Source organism: Micropterus salmoides, unplaced genomic scaffold (assembly GCF_014851395.1).
Source record: "Micropterus salmoides isolate LMB-PRFRI ecotype aquatic unplaced genomic scaffold, ASM1485139v1 Ms_hic_scaffold_10, whole genome shotgun sequence".
NCBI classification, from domain to species: Eukaryota; Metazoa; Chordata; class Actinopteri; order Centrarchiformes; family Centrarchidae; genus Micropterus; species Micropterus salmoides.
The window spans coordinates 26555049-26575916 of NW_024040041.1; the positions used below are offsets into that span (position 1 = coordinate 26555049).

The window sequence follows — 20868 nt, forward strand, 5'->3', positions numbered from 1 at the left end:
CCTGTTTAATCTGATTGTTGCATCCTTTTTGGTCTTAGAATGACAGTGCTCTAAATGCAGTGATAATGAATAGGCCTCAGGGAGTCTTTGCTGACTTGCAGCAGCAGGCTAATGAGATTAGCGAAACCACTGAGGGCCCGTTAAAGGCAGGAGGCCCCTTATGAGGTAGAACAAGATGAGGAAGCAGGCAGGACTGCGGCTTCAATGTGGCTCTGAACTGCAAAGTAAAGCTGATAATATCCAACATACTGTCCATGTAACAACCAAAACATTTAGAATATACCTCTACAGAAACACACTCGGGGTTTATATATTATTTTACATATAAATGGTCTCAGTGAGTTTGGAATATAGTGCTGCGGCAGCAACCTTGTCCTTCATGGTCTCACCCCCTTTGGATTTACTGATATTTCAGAGTGACTGTTTAAAGCCTGCACACTAGCTGTTCTCAGGAGACAATTTTCCCTCTATCATCAGCAGCTTGATTCATTCTTGCACAATGTTCTGACATATTAAATGTCAGAAAATCCTTCAGCTTAGGGAAACTGCTACTACACTCAAATTCCACATGAACAGCTCAAGTGCTCAACTCTTTTCACATTACAAGCTTCACATGGGTAGAACTCATTGTGATAGCGTATCCACACCCTTGAATGCATTACCTTGACATAAAAACTGACCGGTGAACACTGAGTTAACAAAGTAAGCACATCAACAAAGCTACACCTTTCCAGTGATGACATGACATCTAAATTCAACAAATAAAAAATATTTCTCGCTGCACCTAAACATTGTTAATGGATACTGGCTTATGGGCGTACTTCTGATTGAGCACTTAATTTGCATGGCAGCGGGGTCTGATGCACCTTAAACCCATTTGTAACAGAGGGAAAACACCACCAGAGCTGGAAAAACTGATTCAAAATCCTCCAGTTTGATCACCTCATGTTCGCACCCCAGCAACTGCTGACCATGAGCTTGTAAAAGACTAATAAAAAACACAAGTATGTCATTTTATATACTTCATTTTAGTAAAAAGAAGGGAGTGCGATGCTTGATTGAGTGCTGTATTGTCAGCATTCAAATGGCAATCATGAGTTTGTGTTTTCAGCTGTGGGGAGCCCACTGCATGATATGCTCAACGTTCAAGAGGTTGAATGCATTAGAAAACTTTCACTTGAAAAAACACAACACAAACAGGCGAAATTCATCTCTGCCTTGTTCACTTTAAAAAAAATGGTTAATATTTTCTGTTGTGTACAACTCAACGTCATGAAGCAAACAAGAAAGCGAGCAAAATAGAATAGTAGATGACACGAGAAACAGCAGGCTTTGCTGTTTTTAATGTCACAACGTTTGAACTTACCATAGAAAGACCCTGTCACTCAGACATTATGTACGTCAGAGTATTAAAGTTATAACTCTTTAGAGTTCAATTTAAATGACATACAGTATGTATTGACTACTAGAGCAGTAAACTGGTCTTGAGCAGCTGTTTTTTTCAGAAGTACAAAAGAAAAGAACAACTCATATTTATTTAAAGCCCATCCAAACATTGCATCACGTTAAATAAAAGAAGTGTAGTGTAGTCTTCAGCCCCAACTGCCATTTTCTGAAAACACCCAATAAATAAATACATTGTTTTGTCTAAATCTCTTGAATCAACTGCGAGAAAGGCGGCCACGAACAATGAAGACAACGATTCAAATATAATGAAAGGCAATTGCTGAAAGGGATTGGTTATAAAAAGTATCAAAAGGAGGGTTTAATGAACATCTTAACAATCATAATTTTAAAGTGTAATAAGAGAGTACAAACAAACTCCACAGCAGCAAACCAGACCAAACAAATAAGTGACACATCAACCACTAAGCACAACCTTTGCACACAGGTATTTATCTGCCATTTTTCAGTCAGTCACAGACTCAGAGGTTGCTGTTTAAAAGAGCAAAAACAACATAAATGAAATGACAAAAAGAAAAAAAGTTTCAGTCAGTCTGGGCTTTTGCATTGCCGCAGAGAAAACATCTGTCATGGTTCAGGCGAGCCAAGGGATCGTATAAGGAAGCGCAGACACGCAGATCTCCAAAACCACAACCACCCACACAGAAAAGAAGACAGAAATGAGAGCAATCAGACACAGAGGCAATAAACTCCTCTGGGGTGGCTGCACAGTACTGTAAAAGGAATCTTTTGTTTTGCTGGGGTAATAGCTATACATAGCCATGAATTTGTAACCTTTGTAACCCATTTCATCCATGTTATTATATTGCCATGGCTACTGTTCAAGCAGTTTTCATACAAGTTCTTATTCTACAAAAGAGTTATGTTGGTGATTTAATAATTGCTCTGTGAATAAACACATTAACTAATCTTTTTATGTGATGACCAAGAAAGCTTTAACAGTCAGCTATAACAGGATGTTACAACAGCTTGTATACTGTGTTTTTACAGTTGATTTTACAGGCGTATAACTTCGCCATGAGAGCAGGTAAGCCCTAAACCACAACAGAATACTCATCTAAACTATAATGAAATGAATGTTGTTTCAGCGTGATGCAATGCATTTGCAACTTTTACACATCAATACAAGTTGATGTTTACACTGGGATAACGGACAGTAAAGACAATATGTAGGGAGATGAAAGTACAAGAGGAGCTGCTGATGCAGACAGAGTTGGCATAAAGTTTCCAGAAAATACAAAAGAAGTTGGACTTACAGAAGAGAAGTTGTGAGCGCCACATGGCTCTCCTCTGTATTTGCATGAGAGGAGCATGTCATCCAGTTGGTGGCTCAGTCTGTCCATAAACTCCAGGTTGGTTCCCTCAAAGTTTCGGGGTGGCAGAAAGAGCCTGAAGTCCGACAGCTTCCTGAACCAGGCCTGACGGTCCTCTTGAAGCAAGTCCAGAACCATGGGCCTCACTGTCCGGTTAGCCAGCAGCAGGCCCAGCCAGTGGCCAGCAAAGTACAGGTCGCTCTTGGTGAGCTTGTAGAGGCGGATAGGGTTGTTGTTGCAGATAGTTACCGCGGGGAAGGACAGTTCTTTGGCCCACTCAGTGTGGACTCGTGTGTATGTGGGGAAGGAAAGCCAGTGGAGTAGGCGGTTGGAGGACCAGGATAAAAGCAGCCCCAGGGAGGTGCAGAGGGCAAGTAGCCAAAAGGCCCTGCGGCCCACAGAGCCACCAGGGACGCAAACATGCCTTAGGCCATGCAGGCGTGTCCTTGACAGCAAAGTGGAAGTGACCAGAGCCAGAGTTGGCTTCGTAGGACGCCGCTGACGACCTTTTCTGATCATGGCCGGGGATCCCCGCCGGAGACAGCGCCCCTCCAGGGCCATAGCTGCCCACAGCACTCCTACAGCCGCGGGAAAGGCTTCATTTCCCAGCCAGGCCTCAGGGGCTGGGACCCACATGTAGCTCCAGGATAAATCCACTACTGTAATCCACACCTGGATATGTGTTGGGCCTCCATGAATACTAATGACCCATGCAGAATTAACTGTAAATATACTGCATGCAGACGCGGAAGTACCCTCAAGGATATCTGTGTGTTTTGAAATAGTCTTCCCCTGGTAGAGCAGGAGCTGTGATGAACTCAGTAGCAGCTACTTGTTGGTCATCTCTCCTGGTCTCTTGATCTGAGAGTGCTCCAATCATCCAACTCAGCAGGGGGAGAAAAAAAAAAATCAGCTAGGCAAATGTGCTCCTAGCAAGGTGGCTTCTACATGAGTGACTTCAGCATCCACCGCAGTTAGTGTGACAGTGAACAAGAGAGGATGAGACAGAGAGAGCGAAGGCAAGAGGAAGAGGGAGGGGAAGAGAGAGGGAAAGAGGAGGATAGAATACAAAATACCAAAGGCTAAGCAGAGAGGACAAAAAAACTAATGGAAGAAGGGAAGATAATTAAAATAATGAGACGACAGCGAGGGGAATTGGTTGGTATGGTGCTGTCTGTTAGAGCAGAGCTTGCCTTGTTCCAGCGCTGTGGTTTCTCTTCTTCTGAGTTACGTGAGTGTGTTTTTTGGCGTCACTGGTTTGCAGAGGCGTTCGGCAGCCAGAGGCGGCAATCAATTTCTTGTCACTATTAAGTACAAGCTTTAATTGAATTCACAAAAGTCTCCCGTGCTCATTTGTTTTCTGTCCCACTTTGCGGTCTCACTTTTGATGCCTTTTCTTCCTCGTGATGTCACTGGTCTGTTCCTCGTCTCTCCCCCCACTTAGCTTTAACCAGTGTTATTAAGTCCTGCGGGTAACCATCGGGTAGCTTCATCTTGTAGCAGACTTGTTTCTTGGCACCACAGCCACAGTGAGAAACATGCTACAACACACTCTCACATGGAGAAGTAGGCACCGCATAAACAGACATACACTCACAGCGGTTTCCTGCGAGAAACCAGACCATGAGACCACCAGAGATAATCTGTTCTGTCACACTCTGATCTCAACATCCCTCTCCTTTTTCTCGGTCTCCTGTCATTCTCTCTACTTCTTCTTCCCACCTAGATTTTTCTCCTCTCAAAGAAAGCATCTCTAATCTCAATATTCCTCTCATGTCTCCGCTCCTCCTTCTAAAAATACTCTCCCCAAATCAAATCCATCAACTTGCCCTCACCCTCCTCCTCCTCTTCGCTCTCGTGTCAGTCAAGCCCCGTAAGCTCGACCTCTTGTCAGGCTCCCTCTGCTCCTCCTCCTCCTCCTCTTCTTCTTTTCCACTTTGTGAATGCAATCCCTCACTTCTCTCCCCCGTCAGGGAAGGCTTCTCTTTTCGCTTTCTTCCCTCTGTGTCCTTGTCAGCTTCATCCAGCTTTCTCGCTCTCTCAGCTCCGAATGACTTCTCTCCCCTCAGTGATCTCTCTCCGTTTCCCTCCCCCCCTCCCGTTCACATGGTCTCTCCCGTTTTGCTCCTCTGTTTTGCTCCGTTTTTCAGGCAGCTTGTCCTCCCGTTGCACCTCTTCTACTCCTCCTGCGCCACAGCTCTGTCCACATAGCTGGTGAGCCCGTTACTGATGAGAGCGCCTGTCTCTCTCTGTGCTAACTCGTGCTGTCCTTCGCCCCCCTCTGTTTGTCTGCTGCTGCTGCCGAGCCACACGGCTACTGTGCAATGAGAGACTGCTGTGTGCATGAATGTGAAAGTTTGTGTGTAGCAGAGGAGAACAGCTACACATGGGCTCTCCATTATACAGAGCCCAAATTGTTACCAGCTTTTATCACCGTAACAAAGATTTTAAACTTGTTTCAAATGGTTGGTAACACAATATATGTGTATACAATGGGGTGGAGAGATGGGTATATTTAGGTCATTTATCATAAAGTTTTTCCCTCAATGCTGCTCTTTGTTTATAGGAAAAATGTTTTTATAGGCAAGTATGTTAGGTTTGGACATCAGATATAATTTTAATCTTGATCCTTCGGTAAAAGCTTTTCTTTTTAGTCAAATTTGGCTGATTTTTGTTAGTTTTAGTCAACAGACATTTTAGTATAAAGTTTTTTAAGTCTATTCATGTTCTTCTTATCGTAAATGCCAATGTCTTTTAAGTATTCTGAGGTTTGTCTTTGATGTGTACAGTTACCATGGTTTCAAGTGTTTTATTTTTGAAATTGCAATACGTTGTTTTCCAAAATCCTCTCTGTTAAATTTTTTATCAAATTTTTGTTGCTAAGAAAAGGTTCTCAGCAAATCTTTCATCATAGTTTTCACTGACTAAATTAACTCTGCACGTATGGAAATGTTTGGTACATAGTTGCTTTGTAAGAAGTCCAGAGTTTTTTTTAAATGATTATCTTGTGTACAAATTAGAAAACTACCTCACTTCTAATTTTTGGGTGCAGATACATTAATATATTTTGTGATTTAGTCTCTTTGCTGGTATCATCTTTGAATAAAGCCCAGTCCATAAATTAACAAGGCAGATTAGCAGTTTTTTGTGTTGCCTTTACATAATTTGCCCACCAGGGAGTACGGACAAGTTGATTCTTGGTAAATAACTTTGGTCACAATCTTCAATAACCAAATAATTGTACTTTAAGTGTACTTTTTCATAATTTATATAAAAAATAATGTAGGCTAAATAATGGTTGGGTTTTATTTTTTACATCCCTTACGCATATTTAAATTATTAAGAATATTTTTTTAATGTTTTTTTTTCTTAAATTGTCCACACTAATTACTAAAAAAATATTTTTCTCCCATGATACCTGCTGGTCTCAGTAGTTTTGTCACCTCACCTATAACATACATTGTAAGGATACAAAAGAAAAACAGAAAGTCCTTAACAATGGTGATTAGGGATGCACCGAAATGAAAATTCTTGAAACAGAATATAATGAAAAAAATTTATGAATACCGGATAATGAACACCAAACAAGTACATTCACATTTTTTCCATTTATTTTGCCTTTTTCTTTACCATTTCATATATCAAAATAGTCAAAATGTGCTTTTTACTGAGTGTTTCCCACAGGATTTGGAGAGACTATGGTGTGTGAGGCCCAAGAGGGTCCAGTAAAGTAAATTACATGCGTCCTTTTACTTTTAATGTGCACATGTAATATGTTTTATATTTTCTGTGAATATAATACAATTAATCTTATTTCCAGCTGTATAGATACTTTACAGTTGGAAATTCACTTTTTTGAAAACCGAACGTTGTCGCATGTGTATCCTTTCCCATGTGTATCCTTTCACAGTTGGAAATTCACTTTTTTGAAAACCGAACGTTGTCGCATGTGTATCCTTTCGCTAAATTCATTCATTCGCTCAAGTCCGACTGATAAATAATGTTGTATGTTGTTCTTGTATCGCGTGACCTAAAGACTTCATAGCCTCTCTTCAGGTAGGACTCTCATACTGCAACTTGTCTTTGTAGAGAGAGTAAATGACAAGATAAAGTGGCTAACCTGCCTGTCAGCTCACACCGGTCCGTTTCAATGGATTTACCATAAAGGCTTTGATTGTGTGGATGTGCTAGGTGACAGTTCAGCAGAAAAGTGTCTGCAAATGGTGATTTTTTTCTCGGACACTTTAAAATGCTTCTACATGGCCGACTATCAACGTAATTGTTCAGTAAAATTCATTCGGTCTTTTGACTTATTAAGCCGAACATCAAAAGTGCTTTTTTTGCTATTATAGGCCGATTAAGTTTGGTGGCTGAACATTCGGTGCATCTCTAATGGTGATACATGTAACTGCAAAGAATTTCATATATTTTTGGGAAGAGACGGTGGAGCTAGCTCGCTTGATTAGTAAGGTGCATCTGTAATTCACGTTCATTGTGAAATAAGTGGAATGCTAATGTTGGCTAGCAAAAAATAAAGGTTACGTTATGGCAACCCTAGTTCTATAAGCACAGGAGGAGCCCCCTACTGGACTCTATGGGTACTACCTCCTCCGCGTCGTGCACATAGCCGGCCAATAGGACGTCACTGCTGATACATACGTACAGTATAAATAGCAGTGTCCAAACTGCATCAGCATCCGAACACCTCTTCAGTTGACGTGTCGGAGCGGCCGGGCTAATCGGTAGAGGCCTGTGCTTATGGAACTAGGGTTACCATGTCGTGACCTTTGTAATATCTCACAAAGGCCCCACCCTCTATGGGACTTTATGGGTACAGAGGGTGGAGCCCGATGACTGACTGCCCTAGCCACGACAAGCCAAAGTCTACCACACCAACCCGGTAGGCTACAGGCCGGCCAAAGCCCCAACCACCACACTGCCTTAGTGACAGGCCAGTGGGGGTCTTTCCTGGCCATCAACAGCTGAGTTGTCTTGACTTCCCCTGGGAACGACAGACACAAACAGTGTACATTCCCCCTTAAATACTGGTATACACCAGAGTCCCTCCTCACAGGAGCTTGCACCTGCAAGCACGGAACCTGAGAAGGTGCTTGATGCATCCAAGAGGTAGAAACGCATAAACGTGCATGGTGACGACCACAAATCTGTTGTGCAGATCTCATCAACTGCCACACTTCGGGTGGAGTGTGCACAAATCGCTGTGAGTGGGTCTGCTCCCGCACACATTGGCTTGGGAGATGCACTCACAAAGCCAACCGGCCAGGCGTTTCTTGGACAGGGATTTACCCATCACACTGAAAACAGACAAAAAGCTGATCAGTGTGACGGATAGGTGCGGTGCGCTCCACATAGGATGTTAGAGCGCAAACTGGACATAACGGATGCAGTCTCTCCTCCCTCTCTCCCACATGGGGGGTAGAAGGCAACCAGATGTATTGTCCTGGACTTAAACGAGCTCCTAATGTTCTTGCGAATAAAGGAGGGGTTCGGTCATAACACGGCCGCACCATGGTCACCACGAAGCAGCATACAGCTGGGGTGAACCAAGAGGGCACACAGCTCACTCACCCTCTTAGCAGAGGTGAGAGCTAGCAGCAAGGCTGTCTTTAGAGATAGCAGTTTCAGAGAGGACTGCCCAAGGGGCTCATACCTTAGAGCCTCCAACACAAGCGAGGTTGTCGAGTAGAGAAAGTCCATCATGCCTGGCTCGCGCAAAGGTTGCAGTGCAGTGTCCACGCATCTGCTCAACATGCGAGGGGGTAGCGAGTAGCCGTATTCAGTCAGCGTTTCGCTGAAGAAAAAAGGATGCTGATGTAGTTGGGACACTGCAATTTATACGGTACGCACAAATCGGTAGAGACGTCCTAGGCAGGCTACATGCACGATGCAAATTTTAAGTGGGTGAGTGTGTGCATGTGATTGGACGGTGATTTTATATTGTGTTTTACTGTGCTGAAAAATTTTCAGTCTTCTTGCTGGTTGTTCCTAAAGCTTGTCGTTAACCGGCAGCTCTCTTCGTGGCCCTTGTAAAATGTATATTTTAAAGGCTCATTATTACGGTTTTGTAATTTAGCAGTGTTAACAATGCTACTATATAATTCTCTCTTAGCCCCAAAAAGATATATTTAAATAATTAAATTAATGTCATAAATGTGCAATGGCTAATCAACTAGAAAAATATTTAGTCAGGGGCAACTCTAGCAAGGATGGTATCATTTTAGCTTGTTTCTCATTCATACCAACTTTTTGTACTGTGTTTGTATTTTTCACTGCTTTAATAATGAAGCTTTAGTTCACTTTGTCTGCATATCACATCTGCCAACAAACATTCTCTGTCCAACACAGTGTTAATACAAGTAAAAAGACAGCCTGTCTCTAATGCTGTAATGCATGTTTTTATAAAATTCAAAGTTTTACTCAGGTTTTATTCATCAGCGTTCTTCTGCCAATTACAGAGGAGAGCATTTTCTCCCTGTGTGATGAAGTAGGGCATTTTTTATTTCATTTTTTTAATTTCGTAATTGAATTCCCCTAAGCTGCTCTCAGTTTCTTCAGAGAGAGGTAGAAGAAAACCAAACCCAGAATACAAATCCTTCATTACATTTTGTCACAGCAAGCATTGTGTGGCAGCTTCAAATCATTATCACAACATCAAATCATTTTGTAGTTGTATGCCAGGAGTCACAGAGGCTAAACAAACTATTATAACATTTTTTTTAACAACACAGAAGAAGATGAATATCTAATTTGTCGCAAGATCAGCTAAGTGTGCCGGCTTGACATTGTTTTGAATTGAACACATGTTGCTTTTCATTGTTTGGCTGGATGTTCGGCAACAGTGCTTAACAGCTCCCTGTGATCTCATCTTTGAATACCTGATGAAACTACATTTTAACTCAGGAGTTATAAAGCCCACATATGAGCCTAAAGAAATCTTTCACACTGTCAAAACAAATTAATGTGGAAACCCATAATTGCATGGGCACACACGAGCGTGCAAATTATACATCATTCCCAAACAGCAGAACTAGGCCTGTGAAAATGTTGAAAGAGTAAAACACATCCATGTATAATGCATAACCGGTAAAAAATCCAAAGAACAGGAATGCAGTATTAAAATGTCAAATGCATGCACGTACACTTATTTCCACCAACACCTACTGTATGCTACAGTGGCACACACAGCCTACAGCTAGAGTCAGAGGCAGCCTTCCAGAGCCTGGATCCACGGGCTGAATAATTAGCTTGGAGTCATAAAGAGGGTTTCTCAGTCCAGCTATGCAGTCAGTGTAAAGAACAGCTCAAGGCTCTACATATCCAATTTGCAATTCTAAAACATAAGGGAAATCACTGATTAATTAGGGATGTAGCCAACCCAAGCGTCAAATACAATTATACAGCATTCTATAGCTACAATGCCAATAAGATATTCCTGTACACTTTCATCAACAACACCTCAGATCAAAGGACACACAGTGGCATACTGTTCGTGAGAGAGTCGCCTATAAATATAAACCACAATTAAACATTCATAGGTTCATGTTAATGAGGCCTACAATGTTTCAGAGAATGCTGGATGAAAATCATCTAATAGCACAACAAAGCTACTACGACAAAGGTCCGCAAGGCTCGAGTTCGTCACGGAGAAGGAAAGATTTAGAGATGATTCACAAGGTTGCAAGCTTCATGCAGGCCTTGTCTGTGTATCTCATCTCATCGTTGCATTTAAAGTGTTTTCAGGGTTGTTCGCAGAATAATCTAGAAATGGCTTCCTTTATGATGAAGCAGTGGGGGTTTTCTGGGGCCTGTCTGTCATCCTTTGAGTCGCTGTCACTGATAACACAGGCTCTACAGCAATTAACACCTTACCCATGCATTGGTTTATCAAAACACATATGCAGACACAGAATGATGCAGTGCTGATCGGCATTGTTTCATTTTGTGCTAAAGATCTAAACTTAAATCAAAGTTTGCAACATAAAACATCTATGTAGGTATAATATTTAGCATATCTATGTAGTATGTAAATTAAATGAGTTGTTTCCATAAATATGAGCTATCAGTGTGCTGATCACGGACTGTCAGCCACATTTCTCAGTCACCCCTGTCGCTGTTTTGAGCCACCAATCCGTAAAATATGCAACTGCAGTTTTAAAAGGGAGAAAACATGATGAAATCAGAGAGAAGAAGTTCTATAGCACATCAGATATCACAGCAGCTGCCCTTTCTACTTGTTTTAATTGTAAAGTTTTCAATTCTCACAGAACAAGAAGAAGCACAGAGTTGTTTATTCTACCTGTTGACGGCAGCACTTTCTGTCGGGGCAGGAGGTGACATCAAAGGAAATTACAAGAAAAATCTGTGCAGGGAAAACTGAAGACTTAATTGTAATGGAGAAGTTCCGCACAGCTATAATTCAGCCTCAGGCAGGTGAGAAACAATCCTTCTCTGATATAAGAAGAAACCACAGGAGGACGGTCTGTGAAGATTCTCAGTCATGCAGGTCACAGTTATCAAGTTATCAAGGAAGGTTAAATCAAGGGCAGCTCGACGTGGTTGAAGACCCTTGAAGACATTTTGCCTCTCATCCAAGAGGCTTCTTCAGTTCTTACCGACTGGTAGGTCCCAGGTATTTAACCTCTGTCGCAAGGTGATGGATATCACTATGGTGGCTATCAGGGTGATGGATACCACTGTGTTTGTTAGTGCTCCTTGCTGTTGTAAGGACAGTCGTTATGGTCGCTGGAGTCGCATGAGGCCAAGTCAGAACAACTGTCGTTGGCATTGAAACATGAGGCCAAGTGTGAGTGTTTGTTCACTGTCCTGGGATCCCCTCTCAGTCAGTTAGAATTGAAGAAGCTTCTTGCATTAGAGGCAACACATCTTCTAGTATTCTTCACCCAAGTCCAGTTCCCCTATATTTAATCTTCCTTGGACACAGGAGGATTGGTATATGTAGTTGTAATGAGCCTTTCATTTCATGACTAAAATTAATACTTGCTTAGTTGGCAGTACATTTGCAGGGTAGGGGTCAAGCTTAAATTAAATCACATTAAATTACATGAAGGTTTAATGATCTCTGTAGGGGTTTGGGGTCGAGAGAGGGTTATAACTCAGCACATGAACATGTGCTAAGTCTAGAGGGAAATGCAAAATGCATGATTAAAAAAAAACATCTTGAAAATACAAATAAAAATTAATGTGGTGATCAGCATTTTTATCTTACAAGCCCAAAGTTATCATATTTATCGTCATCAATTAAAGTGAAATAATTGAGGATTAGCAGCTCATAACTAATGCTACCATCATTACTTCATTTTCTGTCAGTAGAGTTGAAAGTTGAAAGTGAACTGACTCTAGCCCTGCTGGCTTGAGGAGGCCACACAAAGATTCAGCTGCTGATACTGCAATATTACCACAATAAATGGTGTTAAATCAGATATTGACATGTCTTTAAATATGTGATCAACATCCATATGTGGTCAAAGAACAGGACAGCTCAATAAGAGTTGGCTCACTGATACTGAGAAAAAATGCAGCATTGTGCAGAAGGGTTATGGTCATGTTTTTTTACATGGGTTATAGTGGAATTTATCGATTTCTTTGCTGCTCTCTCTCTTTCTTTCTTTGTTTTGAATAAAAAAAAAAATATGAATCAAAAAAAAAATTCTCAATCCTACAACACTGTATGACTCACAATGTATAGCAAAAAAAAAAATCTATGCAGGAGAACTAGAGGTATTATCTTTTTTTTATTCCATGCATTCTTCTACATTGTCAAAACTTGGCGCCTACATTACCCACAATGCAACTCAATTTGGTGAGAGATTTCAGAATCAGAATCAGTTTTATTGCCAGGAATGTGTACACATACGAGGAATTTGACTCAGAATTGTACATTGCTCACGATGTGCTTACTTATACAATAATAAAATAATAATATAATAATAATAAAATCAGACACAAACTACGATTTGCAGAGATGGGGAGCAGGCTACAGGTCTGGTAAGCTCACTTTTTTCGTTGCCCTTCCAGTTTTTCTTTCTCCTTTAAGTACTGAGAAAGATTTATTTTCAATAATGATAATAATATATGGACATGGTTCCACTAGAACTCTGAGTTATCTAAATTAATGCCATGTTAACTTAGGATCCAGCAACAGTTTGTGTATTTTGAGAGTAAACGAGGAGCAAAAGGAGCAGAAAAAGTGTTGTGTTCTGTATAATCAAGCAAAATCAAATTGTGTTCTAATATTTTCATCTTGTGCTTTTGATACTGCTATTTTATGTTTGACTAAGCATATGTTCATGCTGCGCCACTCTCTCAAATTGCCACCACCTTTTTGATTTAAAGACAATAGGGAGCAGGTGCTCTGGATCAGGCCCCACACCTGGCTCACATTTAGACAGAGCAGGAGGCCTGTTAAAGCGGGAAGAGCAACTAATCACAACAAAAAGGTGCATCTGTGTGGATGACGTCCTGGTGGTATACTGGTGGTATACATGGCAGATTGAGTAAATTCATGCTTAAATAAGTGTGCCTTTGTTATGATACACAAAAAAGTGGTAGGTTGTTTATCCTGCTGGGTTCCTATCCCTATGATTATAACATCAGCGCTGGTTAAACTAATAATCTCCCCCAGCTGACACTACCTAAACACTCTCTGACAGTTTGGCAGCATCCCAGACGCACTCCACACACACACTCCTGCCCTTTACAGCTCCCCTCGGCCATCCGCTCACTTTGCAAAGCCTGGTCACGATTCAGTCAGCAGACCAACCTCTGAATACCGGTGTCACACAATCTACGTTTTATAAAGGAAATAGAAGTGCTTGAAAGCAACACCTCAGTATCTTAAACACTACATATAATACTGTCCAACCATATTTACTGTGGTAGCTTTAGGTTGATGCATAAGCAGTAAGGCAGAAGTGATGATGTATGACATGAAGTACAGGAAGGTATACATCCTTTGAATTAATCAAGAGAATTAGGGAGTGATTATGGAAGTGTAATGTCTGCTGGGTAATATGCAACTAAAGCTGGATTAATTGCTACATTTGCGCAAAATCAACATGCTTTCAGCTTTATCTTTGCTTCAAAGAGGACTAAAATGTTGATATTAACGTGAGTGGCATCTTTCTGAAGGATGTGTGTTAGTTGGGTGGAAATATTTTGAAATCTAATGAAATAGGACAAAATAAAACCAATTAAACAACAAACTGAGCAGAATGAGAGTCATGACAACAGGATAAACAAGGTCAGCAAATCCTTCTCGGTCATTCATTTGTGCATCAGCACGCGTCGTTATGTGTGATTTGTTTTTCTCAGCTGCTTAAATGAAGATTAGAAACATGTTGAAAGTGACTGTCACTCTTTCCATTAACACTGAAAGCATTGGATGGGTTCCTCTGGAAAAACAGGACCATGTCCCTGTTTTATGCCATGAAGAAAAATCTAACCAGGCACAAAATATCTGAAACAGAATCAATGAAACAGTCCAGTGATGCTATCAGATTATCAAGTTGTTAAAGACTACATGTTGAGAAAACCCATTTTGCGCCAAGGCAGGTAGTATACACTGTACCAGAATTTCCAGCTTGCTTGCTGGAAAAGCCTTTTTTAGTTGATGACAGCAGTTAGAGTCTGCAAAACCAAAACAATGAGCTAAAAGACGCTAAAAGCGGCATAGAGCTGCAGAGCTGTGTAATAACACTACTATAATACTACTATTACACACAGTTCATGTTAATGTTGCTGCAGCACCGTTGTGCTACATTCGTTTCATTTAACTATTTGTTTATTTTATTTTTTATTTTCCAACAGTGACGATTTTGCTCGTTTCCTCGCGATAGTAAACTGAATATACTAGGGGTTTGGGCTTTTGGTCAGACAAAACAAAAATTATGTGTTATACCCTTTTAAACTCAATTAATTCCTATCTGCATATAGTCAGTGTTAAAAGTATGGAGGAAGTTCTCTGCAGACATTTGGATCTCACGTGAAGATTCCAATCCTCTTTACCGTCAAATAAATAATATTCATTTACACTAAATACATTCACAACAAATGACGTGATTGTGGAACCAGCTATGAGAAACCAAAGAAAACCCTTTTTTCTTCATTGCTTATTTCTTCTTAACTGGATTCACAAACATACAGCTGCAGCATGTCAGCTTAAACAAGCATCACCACTCCTACCATGTTCAAAGTTCATTGTGTGTGTTAGACTGTGACTCAGGACTTATCAGCTAAATTCCTGTTGCACAAGTTTAACAGTTGTTAAGGGGCAGCACGTCAATCCCTGTTGGCTCAGACTGCTCATGTGAGACATCGCCCTACTGTCGACTACACCTTGAAGATTCACCTCTTGCTGCATCTGAAGATTGTAAGGGAGGCAATTTTGTGCCACTTCAACACTTAATGGAACACAAATTTATAGCTTAATTAATTTCCAGCTGGTATGAAATCAAACTACATCACAACCAACAATGTTCTACTTCTGATTGCAGGCTATGAAGGCATTTCATGGCAAGACTTTCTGAAAATATGTCTTTTTGGGGTTAATTACAATCAACATCCAGGTGCTAATGTGTCACTATATCTCTAATGATGCATATAATAGAGGCTTTGCATCTTATTGTAATTTCTCTTATGAAATCATTTGTCTCAACGTTTCCAAGGTAACAGCAGCTACAGCTAGACACAGTTATGAATGGGTGTGGCAGCAGTGGGACTAATGAGAAACCTTTACCGTTCTGTGATTTATGTTTTACTTTGTCTTCACAGAGAATCAAAGCCAATTAGATTTAAAATGAACTTGTCCCGATCTACTTTCTAAATAATAAAAAAGGATAAAGGAAATCTCTGCGACGGAATAGAAAGCTCAGAGCCGAGGCTACCACAACAGTTCCAGCTAATGATGCTATTAGTGCTTAGGAGCAGCACAATCAATCACAGAAGTGATTAGCATGAGCATGTACAGAGAGCCGGGCCATTAGTCAGATGTGCTGTGTATAACCTTCAAGACTGCACTCAACCACCATGCTCACGCCTGCGCACAAAGAAACGGTGTACCACAGATTATAGTGAGTAAAAAAAATACAAATAGCCTTTCATAATGATACGTGAAACAGCATCATTGATTTGTGTCCATGGCAGTCTTCTGGCAAGGGGGCATTCAGTCAAAGAGTGGATAAAGTAAGCCATGTAGGTAAATGTGTTGCAAAAATGTCTGTCACTGTCTGGTATTTTGCTTTATAATAAAGACAGTTAGTTCAGTGAGAGGAACAGCAAGACACTGAGCTGAAGCTGAGCCAGGCCAGACGAGGGTGCTGAGGTGAAGCAAGTGAGAGAACACAGAGGGCAGTCATGAAGCTGTTGTTAAAATGTAATCATGGAAATTCATCCGCAATTATTTCCATGCTCTATTTCCAACTTATCATGTGGTGTTTAGGCGTCCAAAATAACACATTTTCTCAAAAACATTATCTGGATTTGAAGTAAAGGCTCCAAGGGAACAGTGTCAGGCAGATGTAGCAGAGGTGTCTGACATTTTAGAATCTGAGGGCAAATGTCAGTGAACAGACGTAGTTAATTTTGATCAAACGGGAAATTAATGCATTTCAGAATATGCAAAGGGATCATAAAACATTGATCACTTCATTATTAATACAATTTTAATGATGCAGGAATTATGAGACTCAGAGAGATGAAATATGCCAAAGCCATTTGGCCATTTTGATGAATTCATGTGAATCCCAAGTTGATCCTTTAAACATTCACATTTCTAGCTGCAGTCTACTTGTAGAGCCAAATGTGGATCCAGTGTGAGACAAAACACAGACAGACAGAGAGAAGGAGAGAATGTGAAACTGGCATTGTATTTTATTCCCACTTCAACAGAAGAGTACAAAAATCAAGAGCGGCAAGTGGCAAAAAACCTTGTCTAAGAAATCATCCTTGACTGAGAAAAAAAATCATGTGAAGGATACTCGACAAGAAAATATGTTTGCTTAGTTTCTGACTTCTGTCATTTCCCCCATCATTCTGCACCTTGATCAATGTTTAATGCTGTCACTAGATAGTATTTCATTATAAAGATCAATTTTCACAGGGCGTATTAACAGACAGCATATGTAATCACTGAATTAGCACCATTCACACCACATCTCACTGGACCACATGATCATAGTCAGTGTCATTAGTTGCCGTATAAGATTTTGATTTTCAATTTGATTGCCACTTATTATACCACTCAGCTATCAAGCTCCTCTCCTGTGGAACCAGGTTCCAGTTTGGGTTCAGGAGGCAGACACCATCTCCACATTTAAGAGTAGGCTTAAGACTTTCCTCTTTGATAAAGCTTATAGTTAGGGCTGGCTCAGGTGAGTCCTGAACCATCCCTTAGTTATGCTGCTATAGGCCTAGACTCCCGGGGGATTTCCCATGATGCACTGAGCTCCTCTCTCCTCTACTTTCTCTCCCTCTCTACGCAACCTCATCCCATTATTGCATGTTACTAACTCAACTTCTGCCCTTTCCAGTAGTCTTGTGCTTTCTCGTCCCTCTCCTCTCTCCTCTTATCACTTCCTGCAGGTGTTTCTGGCTCTGGAGCTGTGGAGTCTGGATCTGTGGCTGCGGGTCACCTGCTGCACCCGTGTTCCTGCTCGACACCCTCTGCTGCAACGACTATTGTTACTAGTCCTATTATTATTATTGTTATTATAATCATTAACATTACGATGATTACCCACTCTCTCCCTCTCTGTCCCCCCCCCCTTCACCACCAACCGGTCGAGGCAGATGGCCGCCCACCCTGAGCCATGGTTCTGCTCGAGGTTTCTGCCTCTTAAAAGGAAGTTTTTCCTTGCCTCTGTCGCCTAGTGCTGCTCTTGGTGGGAATTGTTGGGCTTCTGTAAATAACATCACAGAACACAGTCTAGACCTGCTCTTTTATGAAAAGCGCTGTGAGATAACTGTTGTTGTGATTTGGCGCTATATAAATAAAACTGAATTTATGTGAAAAACCTGAAGTTGCTGAGACTTGCTGAAAATGCATTAAAATCATTGCTCTGCGGACTCCAAATCCATTCAGTTATTCGTGACTGAAGGGTAACAACTATGTCACAGCTAAAGAAGAAAAAACAAATGACTTCTGAAATTACAATTTCAAAAGAAAGATTTATTCAGTTTTGTAATTTCTGTCATCTCACATAGATGATTTACATAAGATTAAAAAGTAACAATGCAGTTAACACAAATCTGTGAATTTTCCCAGCTGTTTAATGTTGTGCCCTTAAACAAGGGGGAAAGTAACAGGAGAAAGATGAAGAAACTGTTATGAGTTGTAGTTTTTTTTGCCATTGGTTCATATGTCTATTTATTTGCCTGTTTCTCTCGTTCCTTGTCCTTAGTAGTTTATGTCTTGTCTTTTATCTTAGCACTTGGTCCTGTGTTTTAGTTCTTTGTCTTTGTTCCCAGTCCTGTGCCTTGGTTCATGTTTTAGTATTTACTTCAGGTTCCTTGTCTACATTATTTTGGTTTAGTCTCCTTTGCACTCTGTGTTCTAGCTCTGTGTTCTCCTTTAGGTTCTGGTACTTTGTAACATGTGTGTTTCTGTCTTTGTTGGTTATTAATTTTGCCCCATGTCTGCCTGTCAAGTGTTCTCTCCGTTTTTCCCCGCTCTCTCTCTCTCTCTGCCTGCCTGTGTCTCGTTAATCCCACCTGTGTGCTCCCGCCCTGCTCGTTAGTCCCTGTATTTCTGCCTGAACCCTGTTTTTGGACTTTGTGTTTTCCTTTGCCCTTGTGGATTTTACTTTGGATTCAGCCACTACTTGTAAGTGCGCTCGCCTTTTGTTAAATAAACTGTTGAACTATACCTGCCAGTCGTGCGTCCTACGTTTGGGTCCTACAACCTGCTTCACCACATACGAATCTTAACGGAAACACACACGCAGCTCTCGCCTTCTTTCGTCTGTACTGAATTACTTTTTAAACAATGTATAGAGGAAAACAATATTCATGCCATCATATTCAGGACCACAGTCATCATGAGTATCTTTTTAACCTGTCCTAAATTATGTTTTTAACTAAAGTTATCACATAACACTTTAATGAAAAGTAAATTGTTTTATCCAAAGTTATCACACAACATGTTATTTTTTAGACTAAGTTTTCACATAGCGCTTAAATGAAATTTACTTTAAATACATCCACTTATTCATAGTCTCTGCCATGACATGAAACTAGGCCCTTATAGTGATAAATATGCACTTAAACCTTACAGCACAAATATGTGGACGTAACAGTAGCTAGTTTAAACACCAACGACAAGGTAAACACAGATATGGCGGGACTCGGACATGACGGAGCCATGAGGTCTGAGGTTTGTGCATGGTAATTATCTTAAACAAGGGGAAAAGTAATGGGAGATGGATGAAGAAACACACAGGCAGCTCTTGAGGAAGAGACGCGCAATCCCCCTACTGGAGTCCTGAGGCATTACCAACACATTAACCCACACAGACAAGGATCAGTATTATCTATCTTCATTCCACTTCTTAGTATTAATTGCTGTATAGTTTTTAACAGTGACAAATTTAATATATACTCTATTATAAGCCTTAGCTATTATGAATGAAATAACACCTGAAAATGAAATATTGTAGTACTGTGATAAACTTCAAAATGAAATTAACTTTTCAAATGAATTCTTTGATATCAAAATGAAATTAACTTTTCAAATGAATTCTTTGATATCAAAATGAATTGTAAATTATTCTGTCACATTTCAGCGTTAATCCCATGTGATTTCAGCTACACATAAGTCACACTAAAAGTAGTTATGATGATCGTTCGCCACTCTCCAATGTTGTGAATATTGCTGTACCAGTTCCAATTTTCAGCAAAGAAATAACTTCCCTTCTCTTTTCAAGCCATAACTTATTAACCAGCAGGAAGTTGCCACACAAGAATGTTTGAATCAAAGTGCACAGCAGCAGCAGCAGTGCAGCTGGAGTTGGAAATCATCACCCTATACTGTCAACCATGGAGTGAGCCTGCACTCATGATTTCTTTGACTTTGAAAACTGAAAATTAATTTTGAAACTTGTGAAAAAAGCCAGTATAATATTAGACAGGCACGCAAGCCAACAAGTTCAATTGATTTCAATTTCAATTATCTAACACAGGTAGCATTTTATTAACACTACGTAAGATCATAATAACTGTTACCAATATATAACCTTCACAGTTAAGTTCATCTTGGTACGTATAAGAGATAAATTATCATCTTAGTGTAGTGTTGGTAAAATCTAAATGTTTCCATGCACATTAAAACATCTTAGTTTCTGCTAGAATGTACATGTTGTTTAGTTCCTTTTGTTGTGTGCTAAAACTTTGCTGTTACTAATGTCTTAACACTTATTATTATTGTCTTATTAACATCTTATTAACAATTTTTTCTTGCCGTAAGTAGCTTACTGACAAAAGTAACAGAAACTGTAAGTATCATAGTATTAATTGGCAAAATCTTCCTTACATTAGCGACTTTTACTGACCAGTGTAACATTGTATTAGCCATCAGAAACTGTGTGACACATTAGCCCCCGACATTAACATTTTAGCACTGTGAAAGACATTTTATTTGTAGCATGGCTAAATTAGCTATGAATTTTAATAAATGTATGAGAATTAATACCCAATTATTAATTTTAATATTCAGAAAATATCAAAAATCTCTCTCGTTTCGGGGCACCACCGGAGTTATTATCCTAAAGCCTCCGGACCTCTAGGTGGCTTTTAATAATTATACAATTATTACTAGTGATCAGTTAGTTAATAATCGCTAAATTATCTTAAATCAATCAGTCAGTCTCATATCTAAAGGGTCAATTCTCTTGGCAGGGACGTGGAGATAGTCAACACACACAGTTCCTTAATTACAGTGTATTTATTAACTAACTAAAGCGATAAATGGGTGGTTAAATACAGGGAATATAAACAATGGCTGAACAATGAGAAATGGAGGTTCGATTGTGGGAAGCATTTGACTCATCCGGCAGAGGAG

The 20868-nt window shown here is 40.3% G+C and overlaps 1 protein-coding gene across 3 annotated transcripts in view; it reads right to left on the reverse strand.

The window, feature by feature from the left end:
• asic2 (acid-sensing (proton-gated) ion channel 2) overlaps positions 1–20868 on the reverse strand; it is a 403584-nt gene that overhangs the window by 112869 nt on the left and 269847 nt on the right. Inside the window, exon 1 of one of the 3 annotated variants that reach the window (XM_038705428.1) lies at positions 2721–4856. The exons of the other annotated variants lie outside the window; for them this stretch is intronic. Coding sequence (XP_038561356.1) covers positions 2721–3413 — 693 coding nt within the window. The 5' untranslated portion in view covers positions 3414–4856. Of the gene's footprint in view, positions 1–2720; positions 4857–20868 lie in introns of those variants that run through there. 3 annotated transcript variants of the gene reach the window in all.